This window comes from Nannospalax galili, unplaced genomic scaffold (genome assembly GCF_000622305.1).
Source record: "Nannospalax galili isolate Female #2095 unplaced genomic scaffold, S.galili_v1.0 scaffold657, whole genome shotgun sequence".
NCBI classification, from domain to species: Eukaryota; Metazoa; Chordata; class Mammalia; order Rodentia; family Spalacidae; genus Nannospalax; species Nannospalax galili.
This window is the reverse complement of record NW_008339927.1, coordinates 1008120-1025215: the sequence shown is the minus strand read 5'-3', so window position 1 is coordinate 1025215 and position 17096 is coordinate 1008120. Positions and strand designations below refer to the sequence as shown.

Sequence of the window (17096 nt, the reverse complement as noted above, 5' to 3'; positions counted from 1 at the left end):
TCCGTTAAGAGGAGTATGCCTCGGTTAGGGAACACACATTAGTATACCTTGCCTATTACCAAGCCTTTATTTCAACTTCAGAACCCGATACTTTTAATAGGGATGGGAGTAGAAGAGTAGTCGGGATCTATAAAACTCCCCAACTTCTCTTTTCTCCTCTCTGAAAAATTCCATTCTGTCTCTCGCTGTAACCATCTATCACATTTATGGTTGTTCATCTCCACACATTAAATAAATGCAGGCTCTAGGTCAGTTAACTGCCTACGATAGCGCACTGACCAAGGAATTTTTCTTAAACACTCTCTCATATCTTGAGCCATTAACATTCTTTCCAGATCTCTACACTTTCGGCAGCCATACCCAAAGGAAAGCTTTCCTGTTTTCCTTCTATCCTCTTGTGAATTCAGCAGGTCACAGCTAACGTATACCTTTTATTTACTTTATTTTTCCTAATCTCATCTTCACAGTCCATAAAGAGTAATTAAAATTGGGGAGAGCGTGTAACAGCCACTAGAAATGCACTATATTTCAAAAATCAGCAGAAGCGCAAGGATAATGGAGAATGGACGTACAAATATGCGTGTGTATGTAAATGGCGCCCCGCTCTTTCCTTTTTACGTCAAGGAAATTGTGATTCAAGGTGGTTGTGCACACTCAAGCACTGATGAGAGGAGGTGAAAACGAGCCCTGTATTTTGAAGATGGGGATTCTAAGCCACATCCCGGCTTTCATCAGAAATAGACAAGCTTTAAGCATGCGCAGTTGTTTTGCCAACATAAACCAGGACGAAAGCGAAGCCCGGCAACCTTGGGATTTTCACAGAACCGCATATTTGTTCCCATCTAGTATTATTGTTTTTAAATCGACAATCAGCACATAACGTTTTACAGATCTAAATATTTCATGGGAGACTAAAACTTCCCTTGAGCCTCCCCAATAATGAACTTTCAGTAGAAAAACTGGGAAGGCTGACGTGCTTCCGGGAAGAGCCCGCTGCTCACAGCGAATCCTCTCGTGGAGGCATTTCGTCCCTTAGTAGGAATTTTCGGATCTGCTGTCATTCTGGTCCGCACACCGAGTATCACTGCCTCTAAAACACTTGTCATTCTTTAATGGAAACAAAACAGTCACTGCAGCCAGAGCTGCAATGTCGTCTCACTACCCCTGGCTGCGTCGGCGGTAGTTGGAATGACAGAGAGGCTCTCGCTAGGGGTAATTAAAATGTAAATATTGATATTTTATTATTTGAAATTACTTTCCAGTGCGGCATTTAATATCTCTCCATCTGTGCGGCTCTGTTTAGCGGTCACTTTAGTGCCGCTCTGGGAACCGGAGCAGCGGCTTGATCCCCGTTATGTCAAAATGCTTGTTGCCGCTTAATTTTGATATCTAATTAAGTGGAAAAGTACAGTCCGCACTGTAATCCATGGCATCTTAACCAGCTGCTTGGGTATATTTAGAATTAATCTCCACTATGGAATCATCCTAATGTATGCAATTAAGAGTCTGCCGATGGCTAATTAGGTGTATTAGAACCAGGCAGCTCCCCCCACCTCCCTCTCTTTTTCCCCTTTCATTTTGGACCAGTGCCGAATAAGAGAGAGTGTCTGCCTCGAGAGGTATTCTTAATGCCAGTCAAATCAAGTTAGGAGGTGACACAACTTCTGAACAGATTCATCTGTCGACAGGAACCCCCTGTGTTTTATTTTCTTGAGTCAACCGTCCGTGAGCATCTCTGGGATTTTCTGGGGTTTATTTGCAGTGTCACAGGGGCACGAGAGGGCCCAGGGGGGACAGAGGTGTGCTGCACAGATCAATCCACTTTCCACGGGAACAAAGCAGGACTCTGAGCAGTGCTGTGGGTGTCCTTGTTGATTTAGGAAGGAAAGGTATCACAGCACTGTTCTGAGGTCTGCCTGCCCCTTTTCTAAAGGGAATCCCGCTTCGCTGGGAATTAGCACAAGGCTTGTATTTGCATCCCATGCATCCAGGTTAAATCTGAGATGCTGATGCAGATGGATATCCCCTCCCCTCTGGTGGAGGAATCCCCAGGCCTGTGCTGGCTCCTGCTTTTGTTTTGTGTTGTATTGTGTTGTATTGTTTTGTGTTTTGTTTGTTTTGTTTTACTTGGCCAGTTACCCAAACTGAGAGCAGTCAGACAGGAAGAAGGCAGGGTGGAGAGGAATCGAAGGGGTTGCCCCATGTCAGTTAGAAGATAACTGGTCACCTCCCTGTGGAACCTGCGCCAAGAGGTAATGACTCTGCTGCGCTCCAGCCAGCCAACACCGACCATGAACTTGGGAGTAAATATTCATAAACAGATCTTCATTAGCCACAGAGGAGAAGTGCAGGAGAGCGAGGGGGGGGCGGGGCTGCAACAAACTCTCAAAGATAGAACACAGAGAAGCTGCTTTTGCACAAACTCTGGCCAGGTCTTTAAGGATAGGTTCAGAGGATTGCTCATAGTATTTAAATGTGAGTTTCATGTTAGCTTTCTATAATTTCATGCCTGTGACATGAATCTCACTGTTAACACATCCCTACTACATATTTTCATGAATCCATGCGACACTTTGTTTTAATGGCCCCTGCTCTAAATCCTTTAGCTTGCATTTATGCATAAGACCTCCTGATTTTTTTTCCTGCCTCTTCTTCTAGGGCATATGTTACAGATACTGTACAGTGTGTATTTTAAGAAAACCGAGAGAACACCCTAAAGAGTTTCTTTTTCTGTTTCTTTGTAACTCATCAAATAAGGAAGGGAAGGTGTTAAAGGTAACTCCGTGCACACTATACCACTAATGTTTAGTGGTCTTGTTGGAATTTGTGTTTCTATAACATGGAGCAATTAGATTCGGTTGACTTGAGGATATTTTATTTAAAAGGAAGGTAGTGATAAGTGACTCTCCCTCCAAGATCCCCGATGGAATCAGTTATTGATCATCTCAGTGAAGCTGCATGGGCCATTGCTTTGTTTTGTAGTCAGAAAGCAGTTTTCAAATTTTGGGGGGAATGCATCTGAAGTCACCGGGCTCTCCTAATTCTGTATCGTCTGTAGAGTCTGCGAAGATGTGGGGCCTTCAGCCACAGGTGAAGAGGGGCTTGTCTGAGAAGACGCCCAGAGTTTGCAGCAAACACCTTTGTCTTCCTTAGAATAAGCAGATTAGCCTGCAGAATGACAGCCTCCCACCTTTGCCTAGGCAATGTTTAATCCAAATCCAGACTGAGCTCATCAAAAACTTCCCCTTTCCTTCTTCTCCACTCTTCTGCAATAACTGAATAAATGAACGCATACATCTGTGTTTCTAATCTGCCATGGCCTATTCCTAACCTTATAGAATTAGGATATTTCATTGGGTCACATGGAACAGAAAGGAAGCGACCAGGCCTCAGGGGCTCTTTGAAGATCTCCATTCACTTAATAAAGTCTTATTAAGGTTGATGTACGGGGAAAAGAGAAGCTTATTAAATTGTATTTTTTAAATTTATGATACACTTTGGAGTTAGAAACAAGGTGAAAAAATCAAGTATTGGAGTGAAAAGAGGAAAAAAATTTAAATTCCAATAATTTTCTGTTATTCTTAAAAATTAAGCCCAAATTACTTCCAAAGTTTCTAAAGAGCTTTATTGGCATACCTAGCTCTTCACTGAAGTGTGACCAGTGGTGTGTTTTATTAGTAATTTGTTGGTTAGTTTGCTAAGACTTTGGATGATTGTAAAAGCATATTTTGATCTTAAAGTTTATCAAAATCCATCATTTTGTATTCCTTAAATCTAAACTCATCACTACCTACAATAAGTGAAAGATCACCCTTTGTTTTTTTTTTTTTTCTGTTTTGTTTTGTTTTGTTTTTTTGTCTTTTTGAAGCAGGGTCTCCCTGTAGCCCCAGCTGTCCTGGAACTCACTCTGTAGACCAGGCTGGCCTTGAACTCACAGAGATCTGCCTGCCTCTGCCTCCCAAGTGCTGGGACTACAGGCGTGCACCACCACACCCGGCTCAAGATCACCCTTTGTAACAAATGAAAACAAACGTGCTGCTGACTTGTTAAGATCTGAGGGGGCCTCTCCTTGAGCCCCTCCGGGATGTACCTGACTTCTTCTGTAATTAAATTGGTCCTGTTTTACTTGTCTAGAATATTGTGTAGGGTGTTTCTGTAGCTATGCTTGTTCCTCGAGCAGATGGAAATTATTATTCTTAAAAACTCTTAGTTGTGTGTTTGTGTGCTGCGTGCATGTGTGTATTCTGTGTTCTGCATGTGTGTATTGTGTGTTCTGCATGTGTGTATTCTGTGTTCTGCATGTACCTTATTCCTTTGAGATAATGTCTCTCACAGAATCTGGAGCTTGGCATTTATCACGTAGGCAATTTGGTTGTCCAGAAATCCCCAGCACTCTTGCTCTGTGCCCCCAAGTCCTAGGACTGCAGGTGCACAAATAACCATGCCCAGCTTCTGTATGTGGGTCCCGAGGATTCAAACTCAGGTTCTCCTGCTTGCACAGCAAGTACTTTATCCACTAAGCTATCTCCCCAGTCCCTCAAAATTATTTTTAAGGGATGACGCATGCATTGGTTTGATACACCTGAAACATATCTAAATGCCATTTAAATTACATTAATATCCTGTGTTAAGACAGTGGACATCAGAACACAGAAGCACTCTTTGCTGTTTTAAAATGTCTGATTTGCTGCTTTACCATGGCAAGGCCACTCACTCCACAAAGCTGTTCAAAGACCTGGTGCACTGTTGGAAATGCTTGGCACTGGGGTGGGTGTCTACACAGAGAAGCCCATTGCCCTTCAATGGACTGTACAACAAGATATATGCCAGACCAACGCATTCTAGTGCTGCCTTCTCATTGGTTCTCAGGAAGAGGGAGGAGATGATTAAAACTCTCAGTGTATTCGGCTTCGTTTTGTTTTTGTTTGTTTTGTTTTCAACGTGAAATCATCTTAAGAAGTCGTAAGATCTTCGTGGATTCTATTGTCAGTTTGCTTACATAAACAGAGAAACATTGGGCTGCAGGATTACCATGTCACCTCTAATTAGTTACTAAAGAACAGGTGAAAGTCAAGAAATTTAGGCGGACTTTATTAGAGTTTGACTGGCTCCACTAGAAGCCATAGATCCATACAAAGAGCTGTACTCACAGAGAGTCCTTGGTGTAAAGGGATTAAGCAACTTCTTTGGAAGGGGGTGTCATATGAATTTGGGGGTGTGCACCTGGAGTCTGGAGCAGTCTCTTCACTGCCAGTACCCCATTGGAAAACCAGTCAAGCAGCTGTGAAAGAATCACCCATTTATTCATCTAACGCATGGTTGGTGAGTGCTTGCTGTGCAAGGGCACAGTTGAAGTGCCTAAGTGTAGAGCAAGGCCCAAAGCACAGAGGCAGAGGGCTCCCTCCCCAAAGAGCTGGTGAGACAGAAACCCGGGGCCAGGTGGCAGCTAGACCATCCACTGGGCAGTGACTCCTCACAGCCACTCCCTGTCACCTGCCACCTATGCTCTGGTCTGTGTTTCTGCCTGATGCCTTCACCCCCAACTTATTGTATTTCACAAGTGGCTGTAGGTGCTCCACAGTCATGATCGTGGCAGTAAGAATGGATGCCATCCTGTGTGTTTGGGACATGCAAAAGGAAGCTTGGTGCAGGTCAATAAAGAGAGCAGCAGGTAGTGGAAGGGTGGTGGAGGGGGACTGGAGGAAGGGTGGAGGGGGAGTGGAGGAAGGGTGGAGGGGGAGTGGAGAGAGGGTAGAGGGTGGATAGAGCAGTGATGGAGGGGTGTGGAGGGGTGATGGGGTGATGGGGAGATAGTAGAGGGGTGGGAAGGGTTGGAGGACAGGGGTAGAGGATTCGTGCAAAGGTGGGTGTCCCAACCATGGTGGGGGCTGTTGGTTTTAACACTGAGGAAGGGGAAGCAAATGCGATTTCCAACACGTTAGGTTGTTCACAAAGGTGTAACCAGGGGAGATCTTAGTTATTTTTAGGAAGAATAATAAAAAGGAGAAAAATGGGCCCTGTGGGGAAAGGAATTCTATATTATGCCAGGTTGTTTTTTGTTTTTTTGTTTTTGTTTTTGTTTTTTTTTTTTGGTCCTGTAAGAATCCTGCGAACTAAGGAACCAGTATTTTCAAGGTCATAATTTATTTTCTTATTATCTTTTATGGTAATGACACACAACAATGGCTTTATTTATGGCTCTTCCATATTTGTGTGTCCCTGTACTTGGCACATGGTCACCTTCCCATGGTTATCACCTGTACCCCCTTCTCACTCATACTGATCCCCGAACTGTGCACCTAAGAAGGCATTTTGATCAGAGGAAGGCAGTCTTGCTTTGTACTAAAGTTTGCTTAAATATCCATGGTGGAATCAGAAAGAAGGAATCTTTAATCCATATGTAAAGATTTTGATGAGGCATTTATTAAAATCACTCTCAAAGAGATGGTGGGTGCCTGAGCCAAAACTGAGCAGGGATGAAATGCAGGTGGTGATGCATCTGTTTAGATGAATGCATAAAGCCAGACCCTGGTCCTTCCGCCTCTGCATCCATGTCATTGGGTCCATCCCTGACTATTTATGTCCTTCATTGTGCTCCAATCAACTTTCACTTAATTGTAAAATCCTGGAAGACAAGGTTGGTGCCACACTCCTGTGTATTCTAGCCAGACCCTGGTCCTTCCTCCTCTGCATCCATGTCATTGGGTCCATCCCTATTTATGTCCTTCATTGTGCTCCAATCAACTTTCACTTAATTGTAAAATCCTGGAAGACAAGGTTGGTGCCACACTCCTGTGTATTCTAGCAATACTGAGCACAGTGTAGAGTGTTGCTTGTATAGATGCCCGGAATGTCAATGGGTGCGAATTCCATTGCAGTTAGAACTTCTAGAAATCTGCCGATGTGGGCTTTGTCAGAGCAAGCCTCGGGAGCACCTTTCCCATCTAGTTCTGCAGATGAGAACCAGAGCAATTGTGCCCTGTCCCAAGTCTTGCCTGCATCATGGGGGTGTGGCACCAGACCCTACTCCTGCTCCCAGGCCTTCCCCATCTGCACTCACTGTAACCCCAGCCAGGCCTTCCCTGCACACTGTAACCCCAGCCAGGCCTTCCTCATCCACGCTCACTGTAACCTTAGCCACTTTGTGCTTCATGAGAGCAGTTTACAGTGTTACTCTTTAGCGTTGGGTTAAATGCTAGCTTCTGAAGCGTTGTGTTTTTCTTGGCTGGTCGGTCACATTCTGCTTCACATTTCCACACCACATTCCATTTGTGCATGCCCATTTTTATGTGCGTATTTACTGGTCCCATTCTATGAAGATATTGCTTTAGTGACCTTATCTTAATTGAGCATCTTCTGCAAAGACTCTATTTCCACTTAAGATTACATTCACAGATGCAGGGCGTGAGGAGGTCCACATTTGGGGTACCCCCCAGCTCATAAGAAGGACCAACTTAGTACCACTGGTGACAGCCAGATCTGGGTTTCTGTTTCTCAGCCTAGCAGTGCTCGTGTTTTCCACAGTCCTGCCATCTAGCATCCAAATGACACTGGTCCATTTTACAAGATTTATTTTAATCCCTATGTTAAAGGATGCTGCCTTCTTTTGCTCTGAATAATCCAAAAAACCTGTTACATCCAGAAGATGAGCCTCCCAGACAGACCTTCCTTGTTTTTGATGAGTGAGAAATAAAGATTGTAGGACAAGAAAGCGACAGGCTCTTCCTGCGCACCCTGTACTCACCTCCTGACCCCTGATCTGTTAGATGAATGGACAGAAGTAAAGTTAGGACGAAGTTTGGAAAAATCTGAAGGAACTATATCTTCTCCTGCCTGGCCACCCAGAAGCAGTAGACAAGTTAGGATAAGCCCTTCCAAAGAGAAGCAGGGTGTTCCCTACCAAAACCCTCATTTTCCTTACTTGGCCTCATCCTACTCTTTCACAGCCCTATCCTCAAGGTAGGTTAGCTATTCTGAGAGAGCTACCCACTTGGGGCTGGAGGGATGGTTCAGTCAGTAAAATGCTTGCTGCACAAGCATAAGGCCCTAAATTTGATTCCCAGAACCCATGCAAAATGCCTAGTATTGGAGAATGTGCCTATAATCCCAGCCCTGGATAGGCAGAGACAAAAGGATTACCTAGAGCTCATTGGTCAGCCCATGTAGCCCAACTGGTGAGCTGTAGGTTTAGTGAGAGATCCTGTCTCAAAAAATACGGTGGAGAAGCTAGATGTGGTAGTGCACGACTTTAATCCCAGCACTCAAGAGGTAGAGGCAGGCAGATCTCTGAGAGCAAGGCCAGCCTGGCCTACATAGTGAGTTCCAGGCCAGATGGGGTTACAGGGAGGCCCTGTCTCAAAATGCCAAAAAAAGTGTAGAGCAATCAAAGCAAACAGCCTACAAAGACCTCTAGCCTCCACATGCATGGGCTTCCACACACAGGTGCACATACACACAATAGATACACCTAGTAGTTCCATAAAATCTATTCAAAATCTTCTAAAAGTATAAAAATGGAGTCACAGACACAAATTTCCTATGGAACTTAGTTCCTGTGGAACTAAGAAGTATCCACAGTGATGACTCATTAGAAAAAAAAGAGCTATTTCCCCTTTGGTCAATTATTCTTACACTTTGCCCACCCCACTTGTGAATCAATTTAAATGCCTGAAATTCAGATTATGGTAAGCCTGAAAGAATAAAGATTTGATAGTGTGGTATGGTAGATGTTTTAAATGTGTAAGTACTTATATAGAGATCACCATTATCATTCTTTTAAAGAAAATTTTGGATTAAATGCTCCTTAGAACACCACATAGGTATTCCAGCTTCATCTCAGCAGCAAACCACTGATACCTGCTCCATTTAGCTTCCAGTCAGTTCCACCCCAACACACACACACACACACACACACACACACACACACACACGCACAGTCACACAGTCACACACACAGTCAGTTACACTCTAACACACATAAACACATACACACAGTTAGTCAGTTCCACTCTAACACACACACACACACACACACAGACAGACAAACAGACAGACACACACACACACACAGTTCCACTCTAGCACACATAAACACATACACACACAGAAATGCACATGCACAGTCAGTTCCACTCTAATACACACACAAACACACACACACACACACACACACACACACACACATCTAACTCTCTCCAGGACCAACAAGACCCAGATTTATGCTCTTTCTGATTCACAGAACAAGTGATAATATCTGTCAATATGTATAAAAAGCAACTGGCTTATGAATGCAGTGAGTTATCTTTAATAAGGGGTAGGAATCTGAGCATTTACTAGTCCTGAACACAGAACCTTAGTGTTTACTTTTCCCTAGGTCCTAGAAACACCAGGTTGGTTTGTATAGACGTGAGAAGATCTTGCCTGGGTTACATTCTCCAATGAGCTTTGTCATCTAAGTGAATCACCATAGCTCAGTAGTGATTGCAGAATGATATATGCTATTTGTTGAAAGATGTCAATTATTTTTTTATTTATTATTATTATGATTTTGTGGAACAGAGAAGCTAGAGTTCAAAGCAGGGAAATCAATGCCATGATTAACTGATATTAACAGATACCCTGAAGATTTAAAACATCTGCTTTATGTTCCAAGAAAGCATCCGACAAGGAAATGCCTAGCAGGGGTTAAAACCAAATGCCTGTGCTGCAGCCTATTTCTGTCAACACTCCATTTAGGAAATAAACATTTATGCTTTCTGAAATGAAAGTGTATTTTTGAAGACTAGCTGTCAGATTTTTTTGCCCTTCACACTTCCAAATGCTTAGCCTTTTTTGTAAGTTGACTGTAAAGTGCATCAGTTTGCCAGGCTGAAAAAAATGTAAAAACCTGTTCCTGATGAGGACCCGTGGCACCACTGTGAAGCCCCAAAGTTTCTAGCTGAAGAAAGTAAGAAGGTTGGCGGAAAGCTGCTTTCCTTGAGCCTGCTACCTCAGGGGCACCTGCCTCTTGAGAAGCTTTTCAGTCCTTCCAAAGGATGTTATTCTTGACTGTCATCTGGTTTACTTGGAGCGTACTGTATTGCAGATAAACATGCTATTTAACTGCGGGTCAGGCTAGAGAGTCCTTCTGCTAAGTAAAATGCCTGAGGTACATTAAATGGCACTGACTCCAGGACAGAGATGAAGAGAGATCAGAGTTGTCAGCGATATCTGTGGAAGGAAGTGCAGCTGGGGAAAGGAAAAATAATGTGCTATGGTGTACTTTAAGAAGCTGTCTTAGGGCTGAACGTTGGAAATTGTAACCTGCCACACGCCAGGAGGTACAGAACAGGAAGTTCAAGGGACACCAGGCAAAGCCCATTCCATTTCACCTGGGAGAAAGGTTTCTTGCCACTGATAGCGACATGTTATGGATGACAAGTATTTCCACTTGTAGCCTGGTCACTATAAAACACCCTGAAATGCCCAGTAAGAGCACAAACCAGTAATTATCATTTGGAGGAAAGCACATGTGAACCAATAGAGCAATTGTGTTTTTAAAGAATTCCTTAGCCTCTGTTTGTTAGCACAGGCATTCTCAGTTAGTTCCTGGCCATTGGCGATGATCCTTTGCTCTCATCTCTTGGTAAAGATTTTCATTCTCATGTCTTTGTGGAAGTACAACACAGCCAGTCATCCGAAAGGGAGAGTGAAAAGAATTTTACGGAAAGCCAGGCATGATGGTACCTGTGCATAATCCTAGCACTCAGGAGAGGAGCAAGAGGATTACAGGTTCAAGGCCAGCTTGAGCTGTGGAAGTGCAAGGTCAGCCTGGGCTACATAGCAAGACCAGATCTCAATAAATAGATTAAAAAAACATAATAAACAATTAACTAAACAAATAATAATAGCTTTGTGAATGGAAACAAAGTATTGTGTATTTGGCCCCTAGATGAGAGGGATGTGATAGTTTTGTGGCAAGATTGAGTACTGCCCAGGCATTTGAGTAGAAAAGCCTTTATACCCTCCGGACTGCAGCAGTGTGTTAGTAAAGAATTAAAATGTGAGAAGGATTTCTAGGCCAAGAGGACATAGAAATCTTGACTCTTATCTTATAAGCATGGATCATTCTTTTTTCCTGATGCTTTTGTGAAGATCACACTACTTTAATCAACTGAAAAAAAGACTAGAAGATGTCAAGTAAGCAAATTTGTCAAATCTGTGTAAAAAGTACCTTCCTTTACCTCTTCTCCTTCTTTATTTCACAGAGACATGAAAGGGAAAAGTTGGGTTTGCAGAATGCATCACACACACACACACACACACACACACAGAGAGCCTTCAATACAGAAGAAACAAATTGCCTGATCAACCTTTAAAAATGAAATTTTATTGCTTTTTGCTTAATTAAACCCTAAAGAAATGAGAGAAACATTGTTGTGGCTGAAAAAAAAATGTTAATTTGTAAATCACAGGGACAAAGGGGCCCCGGTGCAACTTTAAAGTTTCCATGCACGTAAATGTCGATAGTGGGCCTTCTCCATCATCAGCACTAAATTCACATTGATGCCTCTTTTCTTCTCTGTATTGATCCTTCCATGAGAACGTAGATTTGTATCTGTTAATTAATGCGTCCTGAAACAGCGTTTGTATTAATCAGGCAGATAAGAAAAATTGGATGGCTGTGCCCCCACGACAACCGTAAAAGTGCTGGCCCTGATAAAATCGTGGATGGACCTCAATAAAAAAGTTCCTCCTTCCACTCAATAAACTAATCATCCTGCTTTTAATTATTCGGCAGAAAGATGTGTGGAGATTGGAGAATGTGTAAATCTATTTACTAACAGCAGTGCTGGGAGGGAGGCTTGGGCTGTCACAGGAAGATGCTGCAGGCTACGTGCTCTGTCCATCTGCTGTGGCACAAAACCCTCAGTTTGGGAGATTGAAAAGAATGAAGAAAACCAAGGGGGACTGAAAGGAGCCGTTCCTTCCGGCGCAGAACTTTCCCAATGACTGTTCTTTATATAAAATTGAATTTATTAAAGAAATCCCTAGTTACTCGTTTTCAGTTAGTTTGTGTGGGGGATGGGGATGGAAGCACAATGGGCATTTTATGTTTATGTTTTGTAAAGTCAAATTTTTCTCTTTTGACTCCTTCAAAATTCTGTCAGGAAGGCTATTTATTAATGTAATACTAAATTCCAATGTCAAAATAAATAAAGAAAAAAGTTTATGCAGCGAGCCCAAAAGAAGCCTTGTCAAATAACACACAAGTACCTTCACAATGAAAGAATGCTGCTGTAAGGGTACCCCAGGAGAAACTGGGCTAATCCGCTTTGATGGTTTTATTAAGCACTTATAGCTAATGGCACCAAGTGGCAGTCCACTGATTTTCACTGGTAGGCCAGAAAATCCGTGTCTGTGCTTTACTGTGCTGCTTCTTACACTACATAGTACAGCATTGATTTGACATGAATAAAAAGACAACAGTGAACAATGACAAGGAACCAGGAGCCTACAGAGGCTGGATGTAAATAGATATTTATGTTTGAGGTCACAATATCTAAGAAGGGAGTTAAAATAGATTCCTTAAATTGTGTTAGCTAACATATTCTCCCTTTTGTTAAATTACTGCTGGAAGGGCCTTAAATCATAGTACTTTTTTTACTTAGTAACCATGGAGTGGGTTCCTTGGAATTCTGGGACAAATCCTTGGTGAGCAAGTTTGTTAGGACTCTTGAAAAAAGTCACTAGCTTGATCACCAACTATCTTGACTGAGACTTTAAAATATAGAAATAGATCTTCTGAGGTACGAATATATGTTATATGACATACACAGACCCACATGAATCTACTTAGATTTAATGAAGTAGATTTGATTGTATTTTTTAAACTTTTGAAAAAATATTGTTTATTATTTGTGTATGTGTGTATTGCCTGTATGTAGGTAAGCGCACCTGTGTAGTACAATGCCCAGGGAGGTCAGAAGAGGCTGTGGGATCCCCTGGGACTAGAGTTACGGACAGTTGTTGGCTGCCATGTGGGTGCTGGGATTCAAACCCGGGTCTTCTGAAAGAACAACCAGTATTCGTTAACTGCTGAGCCACCTCTCCAACCCCCAGATTTGATTCTATTATTTAAATTTTGGGTTTTGTTTTCTCAAGCTTAGATAAAGTTTTGAATATGTCACTGTGAATGGTGCCTAAAGTTTCAATAAAGGGAATAGTCAGATATTAAGATAGAAATAAGGCATAATGTAGTAATACTTCTCAAATATATATTGTGAGCTAGTATTTAGATGAATCACATTTTTTTCTCAAATGCAAAAACTAAGTTTCAGTTCATTATCCTCTTTAGCTGACATAGCTGGCTCCTGAGTGGAACCGATATTTACATTCAGGATTGCTACTGCTCTGTTCTTTCTACCAAATGCAATTAGTTTTATATTTAGTTTTTTAAATTGCTGAAACTTAACAGTAAGAATAAATTGTGGGTTTCCTGTTTGACAAGGAGGCCAGGCAGCTATTTCCTTTTCTTTATACACTAGTCACCATTCTGAAAAGAAATTTATATTAAATATTTGTAGGAACAAATTTCCAACTGAGACAGTTCATTTGATATTAATTCATCTCATGACAATTGTAAATAGAAGAGAAATGTTTCCAAGTTGTAGTCTATTATATTATGTGGTTAAAGTTTGCTTCTGGGTTTTGGCATTTTTTAAACTGTTATCATCCTCATCAATATTAGTTTTTAAAAACGAGGTACTTGAAAGTAGCTGAAATATCACTTTGTTCAGTGCATTCTTAAAAACTTTAGTAGGGGAAAAGGGATAACGATGACCAAGCATTTTCTTTGCAAATGAAGGAAAGATAACTCTACGTTTGTTGCAGCCCGTTTGGAATTCTAAAATAAAACCAGGAACCCATTGAAACTGGCTTGTGACTTACATGGCTGCTTACAGAGGGATGAGGGGGTGCTTAGAGCTTCCCCGAGAGCTCAGCTTTGTTTAGAGCTCTGATGCCAGGGAGCCCACCCTAGGATGCTAATGTTACATTCAAGATATGCTTTAAGTAACTTGATCTGCCCGTCTTCCCCTGCAGGCTTTTCCACACTGTCCCTGGCGGATCAGATGAGCCTTCTGCAGAGTGCTTGGATGGAAATTTTGATCCTTGGTGTTGTCTACCGATCCCTTTCGTTTGAAGATGAACTTGTCTATGCAGACGATTATATTATGGACGAAGACCAGTCCAAATTAGCAGGCCTTCTTGACCTAAATAATGCCATCCTGCAGCTGGTGAAGAAATACAAGGGCATGAAACTGGAGAAAGAAGAATTCGTCACCCTCAAAGCAATAGCTCTTGCTAATTCAGGTTGGCATATTGACGTGGTCAATGTCACATTTTTAACGATGTCAGTTTTACCCGTTCCCTCCACTTCTTCAAGGATTTGCTAGACCTGGTTTGTAAATTCTGCATGAGTCAACAAAATTATAGTCAGTGGAGCTTTCTAGTGAAAAGTTAGAAAAGAAAAAAAAAAATACACGTAGAGGGGAGGATTTTCATTTTACCCCCTCACTGAAAGCGGTGACACTTTTACCACCTTTGCATTTACTAATTTGGACCATAGCAAAGCAAAAGCTCTTGAGGGACTTACACAAATGGGCACTTGGGACAAAATTAGCTCCATTGTTATCTCTGCACAACTCAACTTAAATGAGTTACTGAGCAGCTCGCCCCCCATTTCCTCTCAAAAATGCAAATTTCGCAATTGAGAAAATCCATGCAGTGCTGCTTTGTTTTCATGATGAAAGAGTTTCTTACATTCTGGAATTCTCTAGAAGTCAAATTCTCTGGAAGCAGTGATTTCCTCAAAGGTATCACCTACACAGTAACGGCCAAGAGTTAGGGGAATAAATATTCTTTGCATTTCAATTGAAATGTGCCCAAATAGGAATCCACTTCTGGTAAGTAAAAGTAATTGGCGCTCTGCCGTTCATCCTTTTGTACCTTCTCTAATGCTGGATTGTAGTCTTAAGTCTCTTTCAGCATTTGCATAAAGTTCAGGCTAGATCCCTCCTAATGACGACGGATCATTAGATACCTGCGTGTCAATAACGGCTCTGAAGCTATGTGCCATTGACAGTCACACCGTGCCCCTATCTGCTTTTGTTTTGACCCTATCTTTGAACTTTATCTTGGTTGCCGGCCAGTAGTTTTCCCTTTAATTACAAGAAGGAAACTGTCAATAAAATCTGTTAAATGGGATGCAATGAGTGGCTGATGGGCGGATGGCTATTTGTTCAAATTCTGCAGTATTCAAGGTATTGACAGTTTGTTTTCTGGGGCCATATGTGACGATCAATCTCAGGCTGGGCTCAGCCGCGCTGAAAAATGAAAAACCAGATTGCTTTTGCTTACTTGTGGATGACGACTTTGTGATTTGGCGCGGTCCAGACAAGATGAGACCTTCTGCCCAAATTGCCCCCATGAGATCCAGGGATACGTGACTGTTTTTAGAAATAATTTTTAATTGATTTTGTAATTAACAGTTCATCTACAATATTGATGCATGAATCCTTGGACTGATAGGAGGGAAATTGTTCTCAACAATGAAGTTGCACTTTCCTATTTGTCTTCATAATGAAGTTTAACATCTCACAATTTTAATTGTGACTCTAACTCCGTTCCTTAGTACACTGCTAACACTCTTCTCCGCCCTCCCCTGTGAAACTTAAAATAGGACTCTGACAAATAGCATTATTTTTAGAAGCTCACAAGAGCCCCTTGCCCTGCTCTCTAAAAATCCAAGTGGGATTATAGGGTAGGAATTTTCTTAGGGTTTAATAATTTGCATTGCCTTCACACTATAGACACTGTCAGAATTTGAAAGATTTCAGAGCAGTGGTTTTTCAAAGAATTTTTACTTGATAATGAAGAAATAATTCTAATTGAAATGATTTACTTGGCTCATTGTTTATAAGACAGAATGAGCTTATTTTTATATCTCTTTAGGTTTCAACTTGATTTGGTGAATTGTTAGCCAACTGTGAATGCCGAATAATGCTAAAAATGGTATCAAAATCACTAAAAGTTGAAAATTTTACATGTTAGATACATAGTTTGTGACCAAGTATTATAACTTAGGGCACCTTGATTATTACTAGAAATATGATCTTTGATGTTGTTAAGGTGTGAATGTTCCAGCCCCACAGCCTCTGCTATGGGAGAGGAAGGGACCTGCTTTCCAGCAGGGGCTGATGATTAGAAAGTCCTTATTTAAATAACTAATTAATCTGTTTGTTTTTGTGGGGTTTCAAAATTTTTTTTAAAAAGACTTATTTATATTTTATGTATCTGAGTGTTTTGCCTGAATGTATATGTGTGCCTGTACATACTATACCCATGGAGGCCAAAAGAACGTGTTAGATCCTCAGGAACTGGAGTTACAGGTGCTTATGGGCTGCCCTGTGGGGGCTGGGAACAAAACCCTGTCCTCTGCAAGAGCAGAAAGTGCTCTTAACAACCAAACCATCCCTCTAGCCTCTGTTTTTCATATTTAAAGCAGGAAATTGTTAGGAAGGTTTCCTTCTTCACTAAGCAAAGTAATCCAAGTGGCATGGCTCCTTTGGACATTTCTGTAAACCACAGTGCTTTTCTTGCAGGTGACTCACATTATTTAGCCTCTCAGTACCAAGAAAAATGAATTGCATCAGTTTCTAATCCATGAGGAAGTACTACAAAGGCCTTTAAATGTGAAATCCTGCCATATTCTGATGCAGTATGAAATGGCCTTTTGGCCCTTTGGACCTCAAAACTCTGTCCTTTTAATTTGAGGTAGTCTACTCAGAAAGACCTTTTCTTTGATGCTCTCCATATAAGCTTATTTTGTTCCAACTCTTTTCCCCTCATTTGGACAGTAGTAGTGAACACGTAGATTCAGTCTTCTTCACGAAGTGTAAGTTTCTTAAACTGACCATGAACAGATCATTATGAGTATATTTTCGTACTTTTCGGAGACATACTAGGAAATTCCTAGATTGTCTTTTAATATTTAGGAATTTCAGATTAATGTAAATGAGTTTTTATATACAAAATCAATTTTAATGTTCTTTACT

At 41.6% G+C, this 17096-nt stretch overlaps 1 protein-coding gene across 6 annotated transcripts in view; it reads left to right on the top strand.

Annotated features, from left to right (window-relative positions):
* Positions 1–17096, top strand: part of Esrrg (estrogen related receptor gamma) — a 635772-nt gene that overhangs the window by 606676 nt on the left and 12000 nt on the right. For all 6 annotated transcript variants that reach the window (XM_008834811.3, XM_008834809.2, XM_008834810.2 and 3 more), the window contains one exon: positions 14083–14352. In XM_008834811.3, the coding sequence (XP_008833033.1) occupies positions 14083–14352 (270 nt within the window). The remainder of the gene's footprint in view (positions 1–14082; positions 14353–17096) is intronic.